The 20,707-nt window shown below is 54.2% G+C and overlaps 1 protein-coding gene across 9 annotated transcripts; it reads left to right on the top strand.

Moving 5' to 3' along the window:
• The first annotated feature begins 263 nt into the window (after nucleotides 1–263).
• AGTRAP (angiotensin II receptor associated protein) lies at nucleotides 264–15,335 on the top strand. 9 transcript variants are annotated; one of them, XM_009448290.5, is made up of 6 exons: nucleotides 392–509; nucleotides 10,376–10,410; nucleotides 10,699–10,795; nucleotides 12,008–12,113; nucleotides 12,983–13,157; nucleotides 14,649–15,335. In XM_009448290.5, exons 1-6 carry the CDS (start codon nucleotides 483–485, stop codon nucleotides 14,674–14,676), a joined length of 468 nt encoding a protein of 155 aa, XP_009446565.2. In that variant the 5' UTR covers nucleotides 392–482; the 3' UTR covers nucleotides 14,677–15,335. The 9 variants fall into 9 exon arrangements, with proteins under 9 accessions (XP_001139723.1, XP_514392.1, XP_009446565.2 ...); XM_063786230.1 differs by having other exon boundaries at nucleotides 12,983–13,178; XM_009448285.5 differs by lacking the exon at nucleotides 392–509 and adding an exon at nucleotides 1,487–1,612.
• Nucleotides 15,336–20,707: the final 5,372 nt, after the last annotated feature.

Genomic DNA, 20,707 nt, shown 5'->3' with positions numbered 1-20,707 from the left:
ATCCTCATAAGGATCATATGAGGTAGGTAGCCTAAATAGCCCATTTACACAGGGAAGTGGGAAGGAGAGAGGGTGCCCCCAAGGATGAGACACAAGCTGTTGCCACATCAGCACTTTGCGCCTGGACGGTCCCCCAGTTGTCCTGGCTGCAGGCAGTCCGAACAGTCCGCTTCCTGGAATATTAGCCAGGCAGGATACGCCCTGGGCGACAGAAACTCCAACTTTCGCCAGCGGCCCCCAGGTACTGCCTGGGCGGTGGCGGGAGTCTGGAGCTTGGCTGAAGGCGCGAGCTGCCGACGCCGTCTCCTAGCAACCAAGCGGCGGTCACGTGACCCGCTCCAGCCCGTTTCACGTGGTCTTGAGCTGCGCTGGGGTTGGAGTGGCCGCAACGGGCGGGGCGGGGCCGGGCAAGTTTGTTCCCCGAGTTCGGAGCCTAGGAGCCCCCCGCGGCTGCGGCGCAGGTGCCCTCGGCCTGAGTCGGGATGGAGCTGCCTGCTGTGAACCTGAAGGTGGCGACGGGCTGGGGGGAGGGTCCCCTTTGCGGGAGGAAGTGGGACATTTGCATTTTCCCGGAAGGTGGGAGGAAGGACCGGAGTTTTGGGGAAAGAGGGATGGTAGGGAGGAAGGGAAGGTACAGACCCCACGCAAGAAGGAGATGGGCAGGCAGGTCACAGCAGGGAGAGTGATCCAGGCACAGGCCAGCAGGGCGACACAGAGGGGCCGTTGGAGGTGGCAGCGGAGGGCAAGGGCCGCCCCCTCCCGGACTCAGACCCTCCAGCGGGCAGCGCCGGTCCCAGCATTGCTGTTGCCTGCACGCCCAGAATTCCCCTGGAGGAGGAGGAAGGTGCGCGGGAGGGGCTTGTAGGCGGCTCACCTCCCCCGCGCGGGGTCAGGGACTGGGCTTGCCCCCCGGGTCCCAGCACCGTTTCAGGAGCCTCCTTGTTTGCTAAGTCGGGTTAAGGAAATCAGATGTTCCCAAGCAGTTGGTTTTATAAAGTTTACACATCCAGCGCCCTTCTTTCATAATCAAGAAGCGCGAACTCCAACAGAAATTACTTAAAAGCAGAAAACCCCAACTTTGTGCACTGGGGAAAAAGCTGCAGGGCTTCCTGTGGTGTCTTCATTTCCCGAGCCGTGAGCTCAGTCCGGGTCTGGGTGCCAGCGGCTGTTCTTTTTCTCCCCGCCCAGCCCCGCCGCCCACGTGTCTGGGCTCCATTTGCATTAGAGGGGCTAGGGGCTTTAGCTTTGGTCAGGAAGGTGTGGACCTTGGACCAAACCGGCCATTTTGGGTCTTAGTGCAGCCTCCTTTGAGGCAATATCCAGGAATGTCCTCTTACTCATGAATGACAAAGCATTTAACTCCCTGTTGGTGTCTGGGACTAAAGGAACCTGAGAAATAGATGGTTACAAAACAATGGCTTAATACACTTTATTATTACACAACATCTGTGCTATGACTTGCTATAGGCATGTTTCCCTTCTTAATCATACTTGCTTCAGCAAACCTTCCTGAAGCTTCCAGTCAAAGGTGGTGGGGAGACATGGCTGGAGCAAGGGAATGGGCTTGGATGGCACGTTCAGCTGGGAAGAAATTTACGTGACAGCAGCCGAGGTTTGTTGGTATCAATATGCACTCTATTCCAGGCAATGTGGGGTTAACACCAACTGCCTTTTCTCTGATGAGGGATTTGCTTAAAATAATTGCTGACAGAGGATCAGGTGAGGGCAGTGGGAGGGACAGAGCTCTAATTTATGGGCTTCTGTGGTGTGCCAGGTTATTTAATCAAGGCAGCCTTATGAGAAAGCTGATATGGTCATCTTTTTACAGATGAGCAAACTTCAGCTTAGACTGGGTAAATTGCCAAGGTCCCACAGGGAGTAAGTGGCAGTATCAGGATTTGAACCCATAGGGATCAGACTCCAGGGCCAGGTCCTTTCTGGGGTACCAGCTTAGGGCTGACTTTAACGTTGGCTGTTTCTGTCCTTTGGGAGGGCTTAGTCTCGTTGGGGCTTTTTTTGAGCAACTTTTTGGGCCTGACAGGCTAAGAGCATCCACAGGTATGAGCTATGCTGGCTTTCGGTACCCAGGATGAAAAGGCTGGTCCTCTCCTTGACTTGGCAAACGAGACCCCAGTCTCCAAGGGTGTTAGCCGCTACCAGTCAGAGACAACGAAGTGCTGGAAGGCCCTGAGGGGTCAGGGTTGTCAGGTCGTGTACAGGAGATCCAGGTGAATTTGAATTTCAGATCAACAACGAACCGTTTTTTAGTATAAGTAAGTCTCAGGCAATATGTGGGACATATTAACAAATTATTCATGATCTGATATTGGAAATTAACTGGGTGTTCTGTATTTTTGTTTGCTGGATCTGGCCACCCTGTGGAGGGCAGCTGTTGACTCCTTGCTTGTAGGCACTTAGGGGATGTTCTGAGTTCAGAGCCCTTCAGGAGGTGGGGAACTGCTCCCTGTGGCCTGCACTCCCTCCCCACTCCCTCGTTTTGTATATTCCTTGGGCAAGGGCTGAGTGCCTGCTTCTGCCCAGCTCAGCCGGAGTGGGCAGTGGTGCCAGGTGAGAAGAAACAACTGCCCCAGGCCCTTTGCACAAAGGGCAGCTCCTGACCAAGCCCTGTCCATGTCTCTTGAAGCTAGGTCCTGAGCTGCAAGAATGACATTGTGATGAGCTTAGAAAGGACTGGACTTGGGTACAGAGGTCTTGTGGGAAGAAGACCTTGGGAGGAGGATCTGGCGGTCTGGGAGGTAGTCGTGTAGCATTTGGGTTAAGAACTCAGTAATGAGGACTGCTGGGATGGAGGGCTGAACTCCTGACAGGCACTGTGTGGAGCGCTTCCCACACCTCTCCACCTCCCTGTACCACTGGATCCACACAACAACACTGAATCAGGCAGTATTGCCCTTCTCTGCAGAAGAGCCAACAGCTGTTCTGAGAGGTCAGGTGACTTGCCTAAGGTCACTAGGTTCTAAAGTCATGGAGCCAGGATCAGATCCACCTGTTCGCCTCCAGTACCCACGAAGTTAACCGCTGCACAACTCTGCCTCCCATCCTTGGCAGCCCTGACTGGTGTCCCTGGGCCCCGGCCACCCTGGGGGATCTCACTAGCACGTGTAACAGGCCACCAAGTGTTTGCACAGGACTGGTAGGAGTATATTCCATTTCTGGGAAGTCCTACCCCGCCATGGGTCCTCTAGTGGCAAACAAAGGGTTTAAGTCTTGGTCTGCATGCCCTGCTGGTTTCTCTTCAGCCTTTCCTTCTCCAGGTTAGACTTCCTCATTTCCATCTGCCCTCTACGGCTCTTCGAGATCCTGACGGTGTAGCACAGTGGACAGAGCACAGGCTTTGGGGGCAGGCAGGTCTGCATTCAAGGTCTTGAGTAGGTTTCTGTGTGACCTTGAGTAGGTTTCTGAACTCTCTCAGTATCTATTTCTTCATTGTAAAAAGAAGTTAAATACAGTCCCTACCTCCTAGGATGATGGATCCATGGTCCAGGACGTAGTCTAGAATTAGGGTTACAAATTCAGGCTGGGCCAGGCGTGGTGGCTCACACCTGTAATCCTAGCACTTTGGGAGACCCGGGCAGGTGGATCATTTGAGGTCAGGAGTTCGAGACCAGCCTGGCCAACATGATGTAACCCCACCTCTACTAAAAATACAAAAATTAGCTGGGTGTGGTGGTGCTCGCCTGTAGTCCCAGCTATTCAGGAGGTTGAGGCACCGAGGATCACTTGAACACGGGAGGCAGAGGTTGCAGTGAGCCGAGATCGCACCACTGCACTCCAGCCTGGGCGACAGAGCAAGACTCTGTCTCAAAAAAACAAACAAAAACTCTGGCTGGATAGATTGATTCTGACATTTGTGTCTGGGCTCTGTTGTTTGTAAGCTTTATGAATTGGGCCAATTTACTTAATCTCTCAGAGCCTCAGTTCTACCCCATACAGTTACACGGATGACATGAGTTAGGGGCAGTGCAGTGTAGATGCATGGCAGGCAGGTGCTTGTCAGTAGCAGGAGTTGCTGCTGTCGTTGATGATGCAGGATCCCTGCCCCACATAGGTATTTAACAGTTAGTAAACGGATACTTACAGTGACCGTCCAGATAGATGCTTGTCTCTGGCAGTTGAGGCACCCCCGTGGGACAAATGGGTACTGCCTCCGTTTCGCAGAAAGGAGCCTGAGGCCTTGGCGCCTGGACCAGCACCCAGGTTTCCTGTTCCAGCATAGCATCCTGGGACCCTCTGCTGCCTTGGCCCATTGACCCCTGTCTGGGAAAGAGCTGGGCGGCCTCCCCTGGGCTGAGCACTGTAGTGAGAGTCCAGGGGCTCAGGTCCGTCCTTCCTGCCCAGCTGGGAAAGGTCCTGGCCCTGCCACCCGTTTAGCTCAGGTTCCTCCCCTGCTTCCAGCTCCTCTTTCAGGCCATACCTGAGAATCCTGTGTCTCTTTGGCTACCAGGAAGCTCCCCCAGGGCCAAAAGACAGTGGTTTTGTCCTGACAGTTACTGGCCCCTCTTTCCCTGGGCTGCCAGGAAGTGCAGGGCCCGTTTGGCTCAGTTTCTCCCTGGAGCCTTCCTGCACATTAAGGCCTCTCTGGGTGTCCTCCTGTTACACAGATGAAGAAACTGAGGCAGGGGAGGCTTAGGCTTCTGGACGTTTCTTTTCCCAGGGGCTTAAGAGGAGCAAATGGTGCTAACTTTGTTCATATTTATCAAACCAAAGTGACATCACGCAGAGGAGACTGTGTGTGCGCTAAGGATCTGCAGTATTTCCAGGTTACCTTGTTTTCTTCCCTAACAGAGATGGCAGAGGTGTGGACCCAGCTGGGTGCTCACTCTATATTACAGGCCCTTCCAGCGCTAGGAAAAGCCTTTACCTCATAGGTTGTAAGCATGACCCTTAGGGTATCCTGCGGATCAGAGGCCCCCCTGGGACTCAGCCTTTCATGCTAACTGCCATTCTTTCCGGAATAATCCAGGGCTCTGCAGGGCCCATTTATTAAAGACCTACTCTGTGTACAGTCTAGGCATAGGAGCGAGAGCATTGAAAATGAAGATCATTTCCAAAACAAGCCCAGAGTGGGAAGAGTTAGGTGTCGATTTTGGGGAGGAAAGGGGTGATGGGAGCTACCTTCCCTCTGTCTCTTTCCTCGGTGTCTTCTTTAAAAGCTGGATGTTGGGACCACTGTGGCTGACTCTGCGGTGTGGCCCTGAGCAAGTTCCTTCCTGTCTGTGGTCCAGGGTTTACTATCAGATGGAGGGGACAGTGGTTAGCTCTGAAGATAAAGATCAGAATCGTCCTCATGCCCAGCCCTGCCTGCCCCCAACTTCCTGTCGCTCCCTCCTCCACTCCCCTCACCTTCCACTCCAGCCACACTGGCTTCTGTTCAGTTTCCAGAAAGTTCTATGCCCCCCTTCTGCCACAGAGCCTTTGTGAGTGCCGCCCCTCCTGCTCAAAATGCTCTTCTTCCCCCTCAGCCTCCCCCATCCCTTCCTCAGAGAAGCCCCTGACCACCCCACCCTCCCAGCCTCCCTGCTGTTCAATCAGGTGCCCTTTCCCTTGCTTTCCTTCAGGATGCTTTCCTTGAATCAGGTGCTTTCCTTCGGGATGAGGGTTCACTGCACCTCCATTCCTAGGGCAGAGTACCTGGTTAGCGAGGTCAGTACTGAGAGCTCAGCTCCGAATCTGCTCTGCACACCTCTGACTCCCCAGGGTGGATGAAAAGCAGGTGCCAGTGATGCTGGGTGACACTAAATGTTTAAGAAACTTAACACCGTTTATCACTTCAGGCCCCTGGGGATTGAAATCCATGGAAGACTACACCTCTCCTGCCTCAGTTTCCCCATCTTTGTAATGGGGAGAGGCCTAATGGCTGGACAGCACAGCCTGGGTTTGAGTCCTGGCTCTGCCACTGGCCTGCTCTGTGACCTTGGGCAAGTTACTTCCTTCTGAGCCTCAGTTTTCTCAGCTGTAAAATGGGGATAATAAGACCTCAGAGGATTGTAAGGATTTAGTGCATTTATATACAGAAAGCACTTAGAATGGCACCTAGCACATAGGAAGCGCTCAATAGTAGACGAAGGTAGGTGAGGTGATGGCGAAGATTCCTTCTAGAGCTAGACTTCTGTAACACACTACTCAGCCTGGTCAGAGTCTCGAGATCTTAAAGTTGGGTGCATCGGTCCTTACAGAATTATTTTCCTAGTCTCTTGGAGCTGGGAAAGGAATTTCTTTTGGGCCACAGAGCCAGGCCCCTTGTGGTTCACTCTGGCCTTGGGCCCTGGAGGTAAAGGTGAAGTATGTCAGCCACCAGCTCTGGATTCCATCTGCCCCCATGTGTGGACCTTTCTCACAAGCCCAAACAGTTCCCAGGTGAAGGCCTGCGCCCCCAGCGGGGAGGTTGGGTGCGCTGGTTTTGGAGGCGAGTTTGAAATTTAATTCCAGTTTTGCCACTTGCTACCTGTGGAGTCTTGATCAACATAATTTATCTCTGAGTCTGGTTTTCTCATCTGTGAAATGGGAATACTAGTACCAGAGGCTGCTGTGAGGTCCAGATAAGGTCATGTGAGACGGTTGGCATAGGGCCTGGCACATAGTTGGTGTGTGGTCAAGAGTAACTCTTCTAGAAATGCTTTTTCCTCCTCTGCCAGAGTGAGTTTGTCTTTCTTTCTTTTCTTTACCTTCTTTCCCTTCCTTCATTCCTTCCTTCCTTCCTTCTTTCCTTCCTTTTCTTTCTTTCTTCTTTCTCTCTTTCTTCTCTTTCTCTCTTTCTTTCTTTCTTTCCTTCGTTTCTCTTTCTGGCAGGATCTTGCTCTGTCCCCCAGGCTGTAGTGCAGCGGCATGATCTTGGCTCACTGTACACTTGACCTCACTGGCTCAAGTGATTCTCCCACCTCAGCCTCCCAAGTAGCTGGGGCTATAGGTGTACTCCACCATGCCTGGCTAATTTTTTGATTTTTTGTAGAGATAGGATCTTACTTTGTTGGCCAGGTTGTTCTCGAACTCCTGGGCTCAAGCAGTCTTCTCCCTCCACCTCCTAAAGTGTTGGGATTACAGGCGTGAGCCACCAGACCTGGCCCACAGTTCTTTTTTGCAGGTGGTGAGGGCTCCTTCTGCCCTTCCACCCAGGCCAGAAACCCCGGCCTTCTTCGCAAACCTTGCCCGTGTCTGCGCCAGGACGCTGCCTCTGCCCCAGGCATGTGGCATCTCTCCCTTCCAGCCTGACCCCTCAATCCCTTGAGTAAACTTCTAGGGCCCTCATTGACCACCAGGCCCGTTGAAGCTCCCAATTTGGGGCTCCTGGCCTCCCAAAGTATCTGTGCCACCCCACCCCGACCTCAGTTATCTCCATGCCCACCACCACCCATGCAGGGCCTGGGGCTTGGCCCCACTTTGCCTGGCCGAGCCCCGCTCCTACATTGTGCTCAGCCTGGGTCCCTTCCCTCTGGAAGCTCTTTCTGCAGCTGCCTGCCCTCCCGAGGCATCTGTCTTTTTTTTTCTTTTTTTTTTTTTTTGAGATGGAGTCTCACTCTGTCACCCAAGCTGGAGTGCTGTGGCCCAATCTGGGCTCACTGCAACCTCTGCCTCCCAGGTTCAAGTAATTTTCGTGCCTTAACTTCCGGAGTAGCTGGGATTACAGGTGCCCACCACCATGCCCAGCTAATTTTGGTCTTTTTAGTAGAGACAGGGTTTCACCATGTTAGCCAGGCTGGTCTCGAACTCCTGACCTCAAGTGATCCACCTGCCTTGGCCTCCCAAAGTGCTGGGATTACAGGCGTGAGCCACCGCGCCCAGCCCATCTGCCCTTTTTCTTTCTTTTCTTTTTTTTTTTTTTTGAGGCGGAGTTTTGTTCTTGTCCAGGCTGGAGTACAATGGCGCAATCTCGGCTCACTGCAACCTCTGCCTCCTGGGTTCAAGCGATTCTCCTGCCTCAGCCTCCTGAGTAGCTGGGATTACAGGCATGTGCCACTATGCCCGGCTAATTTTGTATTTTTAGTAGAAACGGGGTTTCTCCATGCTGGTCAGGCTGATCTCGAACTCTCGACCTCAGGTGATCTGCCCACCTCAGCCTCCCAAAGTTCTGGGATTACAGGCGTGAGCCACCGCGCCCAGCCCATCTGCCCTTTTTCTTTCTTTTCTTTTCTTTTTTTTTTGAGGCGGAGTTTTGTTCTTGTCCAGGCTGGAGTACAATGGCGCAATCTCGGCTCACTGCAACCTCTGCCTCCTGGGTTCAAGCGATTCTCCTGCCTCAGCCTCCTGAGTAGCTGGGATTACAGGCATGTGCCACTATGCCCGGCTAATTTTGTATTTTTAGTAGAAACGGGGTTTCTCCATGCTGGTCAGGCTGATCTCGAACTCTCGACCTCAGGTGATCTGCCCACCTCAGCCTCCCAAAGTTCTGGGATTACAGGCGTGAGCCACTGTGCCCAGCCTCCATCTGCCCTTTTTCTATGTGCTTTCCAGTCAGGGCCTTGTTGATGTCCCGGAGTAGAGACCAGTTCCAGGAGAGGAGGCTGTTATTTTAAGGACACAGAGGACATTAAAAAGGGTAAAATATTGTAGCCGGGTGCAGTGGCTCCTGCCTGTAATCCCAGCACTTTGGGAGACCAAGGTGGGTAGATTGCTTGAGCCCAGGAATTTGAGACTAGCCTGGTTAACATAGGGAGACCTTGTCTCTACAAAAAAACAAAAATTAGCTGGGCGTGGTGGTACACACCTGTAGTCCCAGCTACTGGGGAGGCTGAAGCAGGAGGATCACTTAAGCCCAGGAGTTTGAGGCTGCAGTGAGCTGTGATGGCGCCACTGAACTCCAGCCTGACCCACAGAGCAAGACCCTGTCTCCAAATTTAAAAAGAAAAAAGTAGAATATTGCAGAAATCCAGAAAAATAGCCAGGGGGATTTTGTTGTTGTTTTTCCTTACCATAAGGCATACCAAGCTCTCTCCCTGTAGAAAAGTCTCAGTGGTGTCCCTCGTTGCACTTGGCATGAAGCCCACGCTCCTTCCCGAGGCCCTCAGGCCCCCGTACCTGTCCCCAGCTACCCTCCCTTTGCCCGCTCTCTCCAGCCACAACAGCTGCTTTCCCCTCTGCCCCCCACAGTGCGCCAGCTCCAGTGTCCCAAGAAATCACCCTCACGTGAGTCCCCACCGCTCCGCTTCCCATCGAGGCCTCTTCTGATTTCAGAGCAGATTCCCTGCATTCCACAAAGGAGCCTCCCACCCTTGTGTCACAGGAAAGGGGTCCCGATCGAGACCCCAAGAGAGGGTTCTTGGATCTCGCACAAGGAAGAATTCAGGGCGAGTCCATAGAGTAAAGTGAAAGCAAGTTTATTAAGAAAGTAAAGGAATAAAAGAATGGCTACTCCATAGGCAGAGCATCCCTGAGGGCTGCTGGTTGCCCTTTTTTAAAAACTTAATTAATTTATTTATTTACATATTTTTGAGATGGAGTTTCTCTCATCGCCCAGGCTGGAGTGCAATGGCACGATCTCGGCTCCCTGCAACCTCCACCTCCCAGGTTCAAGCAATTCTCCTGTCTCAGCCTCCTGAGTAGCTGGGATTACAGGCACACACCACCATGCCCGGCTAATTTTTGTATTTTTAGTAGAGACAGGGTTTCACCATGTTGGCCAGGCTGGTCCTGAACTCCTGACCTCAGGTGATTCTCCCACCTCGGCCTCCCAAAATGCTGGGATTACAGGTGTGATCCACCGCGCCCAGCCTGGTTGCCCATTTTTGTAGTTATTTCTTGATAGTATGCTAACGAAGGGGTGGATTATTCATGCCTCCCCTTTTTAGACAATATAGGGTAACTTTCTGACGTTGCCATGGCATTTGTAAACTGTCACAGTGCTGGTGGGAGTGTAGCAGTGAGGACAACCAGAGGTTACTCTCGTGGCCATCTTGATTTGGGTGGGTTTTAGCCGGCTTCTTTACTGTAACCCGTTTTGTCAGCAAGGTCTTTATGACCTGTACCTTGTGCTGACCTCCTGTCTCATCCTGTGACTTAGAATGCCTTAACCATCTGGGATTGCAGCCCACTAGGTTTCAGCCTTATTTTACCCAGCTCCTATTCAAGATGGAATTGCTCTGGTTCATACGCCTCTGACGCTTGGAAGGGGTGTGTGTGTCAGCTGCCCCATGGGAGGGGTGAAGGCATGAAGCGGCCCCTCCCTGGCCTGGCCTGCTTTCTTCCTCCTCCTTCACTCCTGGGCCACCTGCAGTTGCTGGTGTGCCTTTTCAACAGACATTACCGAGGCCCTCAGAGGTGCCAGGCACAGGGGCGTCCTGTGTTTTCTGCACCCGACACTTTCCTGCCTCTGTGGTGGTCATGTTCACAGACCTCTTCTCTCCCCCTTGTTGTGCCACAGGTGATTCTCCTAGGTCACTGGCTGCTGACAACCTGGTAAGTGACTCTGTGGGGATCTGTGTGTCTCCTGCGGTCTCAGGGTCTGTGTCAGCCGGGTCAGGTCCTGGTTCTGCCGTGTTTTAACCAGGTCACTGTGGGCCAGACAGCTCTGCCTCTCCGGGTCTTGATTTCCGTCTGTACAATAGGCATAAGGATTGCACACCCTGCAGGAGCTGGGAGGGAGACATGGAAGTGCTCATCAGGGCTCCCCAGGGCCTGCCCCACAGTGAGGCCTCAGCACTGCAGCTTGATTTTCACCTTTACCATCTCTTTTAATCTGTTGAGCTTCTGGAGACATTTCTCTGCCAAACCAAGACTGGAAACGATTGAGCTCACCTGTGCACTTTGCAAACTTCGAAGTGCAGCGCACAGGGCAACAGCTGTGAGTAATGTGAATTGTAACCATCATGATTCACGACCTTGAGAAGCAGGGCCAAAATACAGATTTCTTAGTCACAGTTCCCCAAGATTCTGAGTTGGTGATTCTGGGCTGGGACCCAGGCACCTGCTTTCTTAAAAGCAAAAGATAAGATGGTTTATTCAAAGACCTATTGAACCAAATGGCACTCCACACCTGCCTTGCACATGTCTTCTGCATGTTACACTTTAGTGAATGTCCTATAAATCTAGGAAGCGCCCGCTGCATGCAGGGGAAGGCAAGGCCCAGTGGGTTTGGTAATAAACGAGGTAGACTCAGTCCCTGTCCCCCTGAGTCTTCCTTGCAGCACAGCAGGGTGAGCAAGAGCATGGCCTCTCCAGCCAGACTCCAAATCCCAGCCCCACTGCTCAGCAACTGTGTGACCTTGGGCAAGTTACTTAACCTCATTGTGTCTCAGTTTCCTCATCTCTAAAGTGAGGGTAACAATAATACTTCCTTCCTATGGTTATTAACATAAATGTACATGAATGAGTTAATTTAAAACAGAACCATGCTAGGTACTAGCAAGTGATCTGTGTTCACTATGATTTTGATTGGATTGACAAGTCAACAATGTCAGTATCAATACCCTAAAAATAGAATAGGGCGGGCCTTCTGTTAGGAAAGTGACGAACTTGTACTTAGCACCGGTGGGCGAGGGAAGGAGTCTCAGGGTGAACATTCGAGTCTCAGGGTGAATGACAAAAGGAGGGCCAGGTGTCAGGGTAGAGGGCGCCCGCCGCACAGGGCAGTGGCTGGGAGGTCAGTAGGGCGAGGCCGTGTCCGGGATCCCACAGGCCCCTTAGGCCCTGGTGAAGAGTCTGCATTTTATTCCAAATGGGACAGAAAACTGTTGGAGGATTTTTAGCAGAGGAGTGACAGCATCTGACTACATTACCAGTTGCTGTTTAGAGAACAGAGTGGCAGTCAGGACGCTGGCACAGGGTGGCTGAGGCTGTCATCTGCCAGGAGAGGGAGGTGCTTTGGATCTACAGGGACAGAGCCAGATCCAGGGTCTGGGTGGGAGGCGGAGCCCATGGGATTTGCTGGCACACAGCCGGGTGGCCTCGAAGACTATGGTATGTTCTGGGAGGAGGCCCTGAGACCCCGGAGCAGGAGGGAGGTGACCTGCGGGGTGGTGGCCGCCTGACGGGACTGAGCTACCTCTTCCTACAGGGGCTGCATTGTATTCTCAGGCTCCTATGCCTGGGCCAACTTCACCATCCTGGCCTTGGGCGTGTGGGCTGTGGCTCAGCGGGACTCCATCGACGCCATAAGCATGGTGAGCCAGGGTCGGGGAGAGGCGGCAGGGCTGGGGGCCGCAGCACAGGGCAAGACATAGCCTGGCTCTGCTACCCCGTCCCATCCCAATCTTCCCCCTCTTCCTTGGGCCACCACTTCCCATTGTCTAAAGCCTGTTCATCAGCCTCCTGGGCTCCGGCCCATGCCTGTCTTCAGGAGCCCAGCCTGCTGCTCTTCTTGTCTGGCATAGAGAACCCCAAGTCTGCCATTATCTCCCTGAGGAAAGCCATGGGGTGGGTCCCACCAGTGCCTCGGATTAGCCACTTCGCAAGAGCAGTGGAACATCCCCTGTAACCTCCCTCTGCGGCTCTCTTTTAGGGGAGGGGATATGGCTGGGAGACCTGGTCAAGAGGGCATTCCACTACTTTAGGAAGTAGAGGTGACCCTGCCCCACTGAAACCTCCCACAGGGGGAGCTTCTCAGCACCCACGGGGCCCCGTGGGGCAGTGAGCACTCCCGCACGGGCTCTTCAAGCCGAGGCCAGGGCCTCAGGATGACTGAGAAGAGATTTTCTTTGTGTTGGAGAAGGACTGGGTGAACTCCAAGGAACCTTCCTCTATGGAGGTTCTAGAGCCAAGTCTTGTGCCCATCATGGCCTTGGAGATGACGGGAAATGGGTGGGGAGGGAGGCTCTGGTGTAACCGAGACCTGGGCCCCCGGCATCCCTGCCCCCAGACTGCAGTCTCAGCCAGCGGCTCCCCAACGGGGCCCTGCCTGCTTGCTTGATCCATTTTCCCGCAAGCCCCAAGGACACAGCAGGGCATGAAACAGCTTCCCATCCGGTGTATGGTGGGGGAGCCACGGAGCGTGCTGGGGGTGTTGTGCTCATCAGTGTGGTGTGTCTTGCAGTTTCTGGGTGGCTTGCTGGCCACCATCTTCCTGGACATCGTGCACATCAGCATCTTCTACCCGCGGGTCAGCCTCACAGACACGGGCCGCTTTGGCGTGGGCATGGCCATCCTCAGCTTGCTGCTCAAGCCGCTCTCCTGCTGCTTCGTCTACCACATGTACCGGGAGCGCGGGGGTGAGCTCCTGGTCCACGCTGGTGAGGCCACCACCTCCAGCCAGCTCCTCACCGCTCCCGTCTCTCCCTTGCCTGGCCTCCAGCCTCTCCCTCAGTGAGCCAGCCTTGCCCCATGGGGCCAGGGCTGAAGGTGCAGGGAGAGTGTGGCATGGGCGCTCTGTACCAGGCTGGACAGGTCCAAGCTCCTAGTCTCTGCTGCAGGAGCCCAGGGGTCCCCTGGTTGTCCTGGTCTGCCGTGACCTTCTTCTGCTGTGAAGCTGAGGCTGGGCCCTTCTCTCAGCCCAGAACACAGGCACAGCTGGGGGTACCATTTAGTTCCCAGGGGCAGCCCTGGGCTGTCTCCATCCTGAGAGCCACGGGCACCTACAGGTCTCCTCTCTGTTCTCACCGGGGCCCATCACTGGAACCCCATTTCCGGCCACATGGGGTCTTCCCTCTCCTGCTGCAGAGACTGCTAGGTGGCCAGGGCAGAGCCCGTGCCAGTGTAGGCTGTGGGAGCCTCAGTGAAGATAGCCCTGAACAGGGAGGGGGCACTTTCCCTGCCTACCAGCCCCTCCCCACTCACCCAGCCTTACACCTGCCCTCTCCCACGCCCTCTCTGAACTCCTGTACTCCTTCTCCTGGTGGCTGAGCCATTTGCCTGCTCTCTGACACCTCTCTCTCTCTTCCTTTCTCTCTCTCTTTGAGAGGAGTGGAGGGAGGTGGTAGGGTGTGGCCTTCTGCCTTTCACTCCTGAGATGAGATGCCCCACGTGGCCTGTGACTGCCACCAGCTGGTTGAGGGTGGGAATGGCCTGGGGCTGCCCACAGTGGCTGACCTCAGCACTGCCTGGGCCTGCCCCCAGGCGAGGGGTGCCAGAATGTTTCTCCCATTGGACAGATGAGGAAACTGAGGCCCACATCCTTTGGGACTTGTTCAGGGTCCCGGGATGAATGTACAGAGTAGGGGATGGGAGTGAGGCATGTGGCGTACTCGGAGCCCTACGGCCCTGCCTTGGACCCAGCCCCAGCCTCCGAGGCCATCTGGATATGGTAATGTGGTGTCCTTGTACCTGGGAGGGGAGCTGGAGAGGAGTGCGTGGGCCCGGGGCTGATGTCCCTCTGCCCAGGTTCCTAAGCACGTGCTGCCTGGGGAAGCCCATGGCACAGGGGCCAGGAGCCTGGCTTTGGACTCGGCTGCCTAGGCGTGGGTCCCAGCATCATCAGCTTTGAGCTGTGTGATCTCGGGCAAGTCACTTCATCCCTTTGACCCACAGTTTCCTCATCTGTAAAGTGGGGACAATAAAAATACCCGTCGCACAGGGATACGGCAGGATTGAATGAATAATACATGCTAAAGGTTTAGGGCCTGGGGCTGCTGCCTCTGTCTCTGTGCATGGTGTCAGGATGCCCAGCCCGAGGGTGGCGGGGGTGGATCTTGGGTTGGACTCAGCTGAACATCCCGAGTTCTCACCCTTCATTTTTCTTTCCCACCATGTCCCCTGTCACCTAGGTTTCCTTGGGTCTTCTCAGGACCGTAGTGCCTACCAGACGATTGACTCAGCAGAGGCGCCCGCAGATCCCTTTGCAGTCCCAGAGGGCAGGAGTCAAGATGCCCGAGGGTACTGAAGCCAGCCACGCTGCACCCGGCCCTGCCCCGGGCCTTCCTCGTGCCTGGGAGGTCGTTCTAGGGATGCTCCTGACCTCCGTCTCTTGGATCTAAGATGGAATGTGTCCCCAGCTCAGGGATTGCCTGAACCAAGAGGCCAGGAGCCCCCATGGGCCGCCCAGTACCATGCACACTCCTGTCCCGAACTCCCTGAGGCCTCCCCTCCCTTCAGGGCACCCACTGGTTCCCAGGCTGGAACCAGGGTCTCTCTTTACCTCCTACCCCATGGTGGCACCACAGAGGCCCTCAGCCGAGTCCTGCCTGAGTGTTGCAAGCTCAGGCCTTTAAGGACTGCTGATGCCCCCTCAGGCGTCCCGCAAGTTTGCTGGGCTTTGGTGGAAGCCCTGAGAACTTCAGGTCCTGCTCAGCCCGAGGAGCAGTCTGGCATGGGAGTGAGTCCTTCTCACTGCCTGGTCACTTGGTGCCTAGGGATGCAGGGCTGGAGGCCAGAGGTGTCAGCAACACTGTGACCCACCACAACCTCCAGCCTCCCTTTTCAGAGCACAGCATTAAAGTTTGGGGAATTCTGTAGATGGGCTGTGTTTTGAGCCACCTTCAATCTCCTGGCTGGGCTGGGGCCTGGCCTTGTTCCTGGGAAGATGTCTCCTGCCAGTTCCCAGGTGGAGCCTGTGCTGTGCTGCCCCATTCTGTCATGGCAGGAGGAAACAGGCATGTGCGTTGGCTGAGCTGGGCTTGAGCCTGGCTCTGGCCTAGCAGAGGCTACAGGAGAGAGAGACACTGGTGGGTGTGGTGCGTGGGCATCCGTTTCTCTGAACCAGATGACCCAGGCACTCTTTGGAATCCTGCTCTGCCACTTACTAGCTGCATGCCTTCAGTGTCTTCTAGAAAGGGTTGGTGCCTGCTCCAGGTGTGAAGTGCCTGGCGTGAGGAGGGCTCCCTAAGTGATGGTGAACTTGTTAGCAGTGGACCTGCTCCTCGGGCCAGTGACGATGCTAGGTTAGGAGGCAGGGGCGACCTCTTCCTGGTGGCCCCTGTGTCTGGTCACAGCTGACTTGGGCTGACACCTCCAGAAGTTCCCCAGGGCCTCGGCCCACCCCACGGACAGGTCTAGCTATTCACAGCTTGCTCTTCTGCCCCCTGGGCACCAAGTGCCAGGGCTTTCCCAGGCCATCCTGGCTTGTCCCTGGCACAGGGTCAAGGCCTAGTGCACAACTCCCATTATTCTCTTGCGTCCATCTGTCAATCAAAAGAGGCTCAGTACCTGCCTGGTGCCGAGCGGGCTTGGGGCTGCAGTGGTGACCTTGGGAGCCTGCTCTCAACCTAGCAGTCTTCCCACCTGGAGGATTACAGACAGAGGCAAGAGCCCTGAAAGAAGAGGACATGGGCCTCTGGGTCAGGGAGGAAGGCTGCTGTGGGGAAGGGGCTGTGCTCCAGGCAGAGGGCTGCTGAGCAGCTGCAGTTGTGAGAAACTGGAAACAGCCTCGCTGTCAGGAGACGGACCAGTAAGCCACGGTCCATTCATTACAGGGAGTATGGACCAGGAAGCCACAGTCTATTCATTATAGGGAGTATGGACCAGGAAGCCACAGTCTATTCATTGTAGGGAGTATGGACCAGTAAGCCACGGTCCATTCATTATAGGGAGTACGGACCAGTAAGCCACGGTCCATTCATCGTATGGAGCACAGTGCAGCAGTTACAGCTGTTAAACCAGACCTATTTCCACCAACGTTGGCCCCCCGCAAATGTGAACAAAGCAGATTGCAGAATGGCATTGGGATGAATTTTCAGACCTCACAGCAATGCCATATGTTGTTCCTGGGTGTATGTGCGGTAAAATAGAAAAGCATGGACTAGAAGGACACCTGTCAGGTTCATGACCGTAGCCACCCTGGGTGGAGGAGGAGCATGACCCGAGGGGAATGGGACTAAGACCCAAGTCCGTTTATCTTGTGTATACAGCATCCCGGCCCCAGGAAGGCTTGTGTACCTGCGTCGTGAACGTGTCAGATTCCCAAAGGGAATGAAAAGCCAGGGCAGGGGCTTGGCCCAGGCAGTGGGGGCAGATGATGCAGCCTGGGCCACGCACAGGGGAGTGTATCCAGACACCTCAGTCCCTCATCGTCCCAGACCCCCAGGTCGAACCGGCTCTTTGCGGGAGAGGACAGAGGAAAGCTCCTGTCTCGGAGTGTACCCCAGAAGCAGAGCCTGTGATGAAATCAAGGGCGCCAGGCTTTCCAGTCATTGGCCAGGAGCTGCTCAGGGAGTGGGAGAGGGTGGCTTAGATTTGCAGGCACTGTGCCACCCCCCGACCGTGCAGGCAGTCGGGAGCCAGAGGGCCATCAGAGGCAGACAGAAACGGTGGAGGAGGCAACCGTGTGGCTGCCCCTTCCACACAGCGGCCTTAACAGGGAGAGCTTCTAACATACAGCAAGCGCCCCAGAGCCCACTGTGAGTGAGGCCGTGTTCCAGAGGCAGGGGATGCCAGGGTGCGGGAAAAGTCACCCAGGGGCATTCCATTTAGCATGAGAGGTTCTTAGTGACAGCTAACAAGGCCTGAGGCAGAGAGTGGCTGAGCAGAGGGTGGGAGAGGGAGAGAAGAAGACAATGAGGTCAGAAGGTGGCTGGGGTCAGATGTGCAGGCTTAGCAAGTCATTCTGAGGACTCCAGTTCTGGCTGAATGAGATGGGAGCCCCTGGAGGGTGTTGGTCAGAGCCGGGCAAGGTCTGCCTTATATTCTTTTTTTTTTTTTTTTTTTTTTTTGAGACGGAGTCTCGCTCTGTCGCCCAGGCTGGAGTGCAGTGACGCGATCTCAGCTCACCACGACCTCTGCCTCCCAGGTTCAAACGATTCTCCTGCCTCAGCTTCCTGAGTAGCTGGGATTACAGGCATGCGCCACCACGCCCAGCTAATTTTGTATTTTTAGTAGAGATGGGGTTTCTCCATGTTGGTCAGGATGGTTTTGATCTCCTGACCTCGTGATCCACCTGCCTCGGCCTCCCAAAGTGCTGGGATTACAGGCGTGAGCCACTGCGCCTGGCGTTTTGTTTTGTTTTGAGACAGAGTTTCGCTCTTGTTGCCCAGGCTGGCGTGCAATGGTGCAATCTTGGCTCACTGCAGCCAGGTTCAAGCGATTCTCCTGCCTCAGCCTTCCAAATAGCTGGGATAACAGGTGCCTGCCAACATGCCCAGCTAATTTTTGTATTTTTAGTAGAGATGGGGTTCACCATGTTGGCCAGGCTGCTCTTGGACTCCTAGCCTCAAGTGATCTGCCCACCTTGGCTTCCCAAAGTGCTGGGATTACAGGCATGAGCCACTGCACCTGGCTTGCATTCTAAAAGGACCATGTTGGTGGCTTGGATGGGGGCAGTGGTGGGGGTGGTGACAAGTGGTCAACTCTTGGACACTCTCTGAAGGCAAAGCAGCAGGACCTGTGATGGGCTGGATAGAGGATGCAGAGACAAGCCCGGGACTGTGAGGTGTGGGCCTGACTGGAAGGCTGGAGCTGCCGCTAGCCAGGAGGGAGGACGTGGGAGGGCAGGTCCAGGATGAGGGCAGGTCCAGGATAAGCCCAGGACTTCAGCCATGGACGGGCTGCACTGTGCTAACGAGGCTTTCCAACTAGACATTCTCACCACTGTGCAACTTTTAAAAGGCCCATGTCTGTAGGGACTTGGAAGTAGGGCACCCTGCAGGTTTATATAGTGTCTGACATTCTTGAGGCTGTCAACCACAGGAAGCAAATTCCTCTTGCCTCTGGTCTCCTGCTGGAGAGGGCTTGTATCAGTCTGTTCTCATGCTGCTAATAAAGACATACAAGACGGGGTAATTTATAAAGGAAAGAGGTTTAATGGACTCGAAGTTCCACATGGCTGGGAAGGCCTCACCATTACGGGGGAAGGTGAATGAGGGGCAAAATCACGTCTTACATGGAGGCAGGCAAGAGATAGAGCCCTTGCAGAGGAACTCCCATTTATAAAGCCATCAGATCTCATGAGACTTATTCACCATCACCAGAACAGTATGGGAAACCATCCCCATGATTCGAGTATCTCTACCTGGCCCCGGTCTTGACACATGGGGATTATTACAATTCAAGGTGAGCTTTGGGTGGGGACACAGCCAAACCATATCAGGACTGAAGTCACACTTGTCCAGTTTGCAAATCTATTTCTTGTTTTCACAAAGCTGAGCCTTCCACATGAGGAAGCCAGAGAAATTGCCCCACGGGAGGTCACTGCCTTCTCCTGTTGGCCAGAACTGGACCAGAGCTGCAGTACCTACAGGGCCCCACCTCAGGCCGGTTCTCAGAGTCTCCGGAATGGCCTGGAAATGCCAACTCTCACACTGTGTCTCTAAACGGGCTCTGGAGTCAGTGAGCCTTGGTTTAAATCCCCTATGCACTCTGTAACTGGCTGTGTTAAGAGACACTATCTCTTAACCTCACTGTGCCTCAGCTTCCTCATCTGAAAATGGGGACAATAATAGTGCCTGACTCGGGTATTAGTGAGGACTGAAAATGGTGCAACATCAGTGTTTAATAAATGTTAGATCTCATTATCTGTACGACTGTGTAATCATTTAGAGAGGGAAGGAGTCCAGGTGGCCTGTGACTGGTACCAGCCGGTCGAGGGCAGGAGTGACCTGGGGCCTCCCGCCCTGGCTGACCTCATTGCTGCCAGACCTGTCCCCAGGTGAGGGGCACCAGAACGTTTCTCCCATTGGACAGACAAGGAAGCTGAGGCCTGCAGCCCCTGGGACTTGTTCAGGGTCCCAGGATGAATGTACAGAGGAGGGGATGGGTGTTAGGAGTGTGGGGTACTTGGGGCCCTACGGCCCTGCCTTGGACCCAGCCCCAGCCTCCGAGGCTGTCTGGATACAGTAATGTCGTGCCCTTGTGCCTGGGAGGGGAGATGGAGAGGAGTGGGTGGGCCTGGGGCTGGTGTCCCTCTGATCAGCTTCTATGGGGAAGGCCATGGTACAGTGGCCTGGAGCCTGGCTTTGGGCTGGGCTGCCTAGGCATGGATTCCAGCATCATCAGCTTTGAGCTGTGTGATCTCGGGCAAGTCAATTCATCTCTTTGACTCAATGCTATGAACATTTCTTGAGTGCTTTCTACAAGTTTTCAAAAGATTGGAAAATTTTTCAGGAAGTAAAACAGATTTTCCTCACTAGCAACAGAACTCGGGACCCAGTTCTCCAGGTGGTCAGGTGCTTTTGTGCACACGTCTAAGTCAGAAACTATCTACAGAGTCAACAGGTTGTCATAAAACATTGTCATATCTGAGATGAAAATTCAGTATCACAAATTTGAACTTGAAGGAAACTTAGACCTCCCCTAGCCCAGTGGTTTTAAAAATATTTTATTTCAAGGCCAGGCACAGTGGCTCATGCCTGTAATCCCAGCACTTTGGGAGGCTGAGTTGGGAGGATCACCTGGGGTCAGGAGTTCGAGAACAGCCTGGTCAACATGGCGAAACCACGTCTTTACTAAAAGTACAAAGACTAGCCAGGCGTGGTGGCTCATGCCTGTGGTCCTAGCTACTTGGGAGGCTGAGGTGGGAGAATCACTTGAACATGAGAGGCAGAGGTTGCAGTGAGCTGAGACTGCGTCACTGCACTCCAGCCTGGGCGACAGAGTGAGACTGTCTCAAAAAAAATTATTTCAAATCCCTTGTTTAAAAGAAATATTCAATATATAAGAGGCAGCAGGTCTGATCAAGTACCCTCTCGTCAGTACCAGGGAACCCAGGGATCCCCAGAGCACAACGTGAAAGCTGATCTCCTAGTTCCTAAATCTCCTAGACACAGGCCCAGAAGGTACAGCCTTGGACAAGGGCACACGGAGACTTGATTTCAGAGCTGGAATGTGGCAATGCAGAGATCAGGATTGCCAGTGGAGTTTTAAAAGAATGAAACAGAAGTATAAATGAAAAACACGT

Source organism: Pan troglodytes, chromosome 1, assembly GCF_028858775.2.
Source record: "Pan troglodytes isolate AG18354 chromosome 1, NHGRI_mPanTro3-v2.0_pri, whole genome shotgun sequence".
Taxonomy (NCBI): Eukaryota; Metazoa; Chordata; class Mammalia; order Primates; family Hominidae; genus Pan; species Pan troglodytes.
Note: the sequence above shows the minus strand (reverse complement) of the source record. Positions and strands in the feature narration are given on the sequence as shown.

Excerpts from the sequence above, each read along its gene's own strand:
- AGTRAP (XM_009448284.4), top strand. The coding sequence starts at position 1,559 with ATGGGCTTGGATGGCACGTTCAGCTGGGAAGAAATTTACGTGACAGCA. Across the intron at positions 1,613-10,375 it reads TTTACGTGACAGCAGCCGAG|GTGATTCTCCTAGGTCACTG; the intron begins GTTTGTTGGTAT and ends GTTGTGCCACAG. Across the intron at positions 10,411-12,007 it reads CACTGGCTGCTGACAACCTG|GGGCTGCATTGTATTCTCAG; the intron begins GTAAGTGACTCT and ends CTCTTCCTACAG.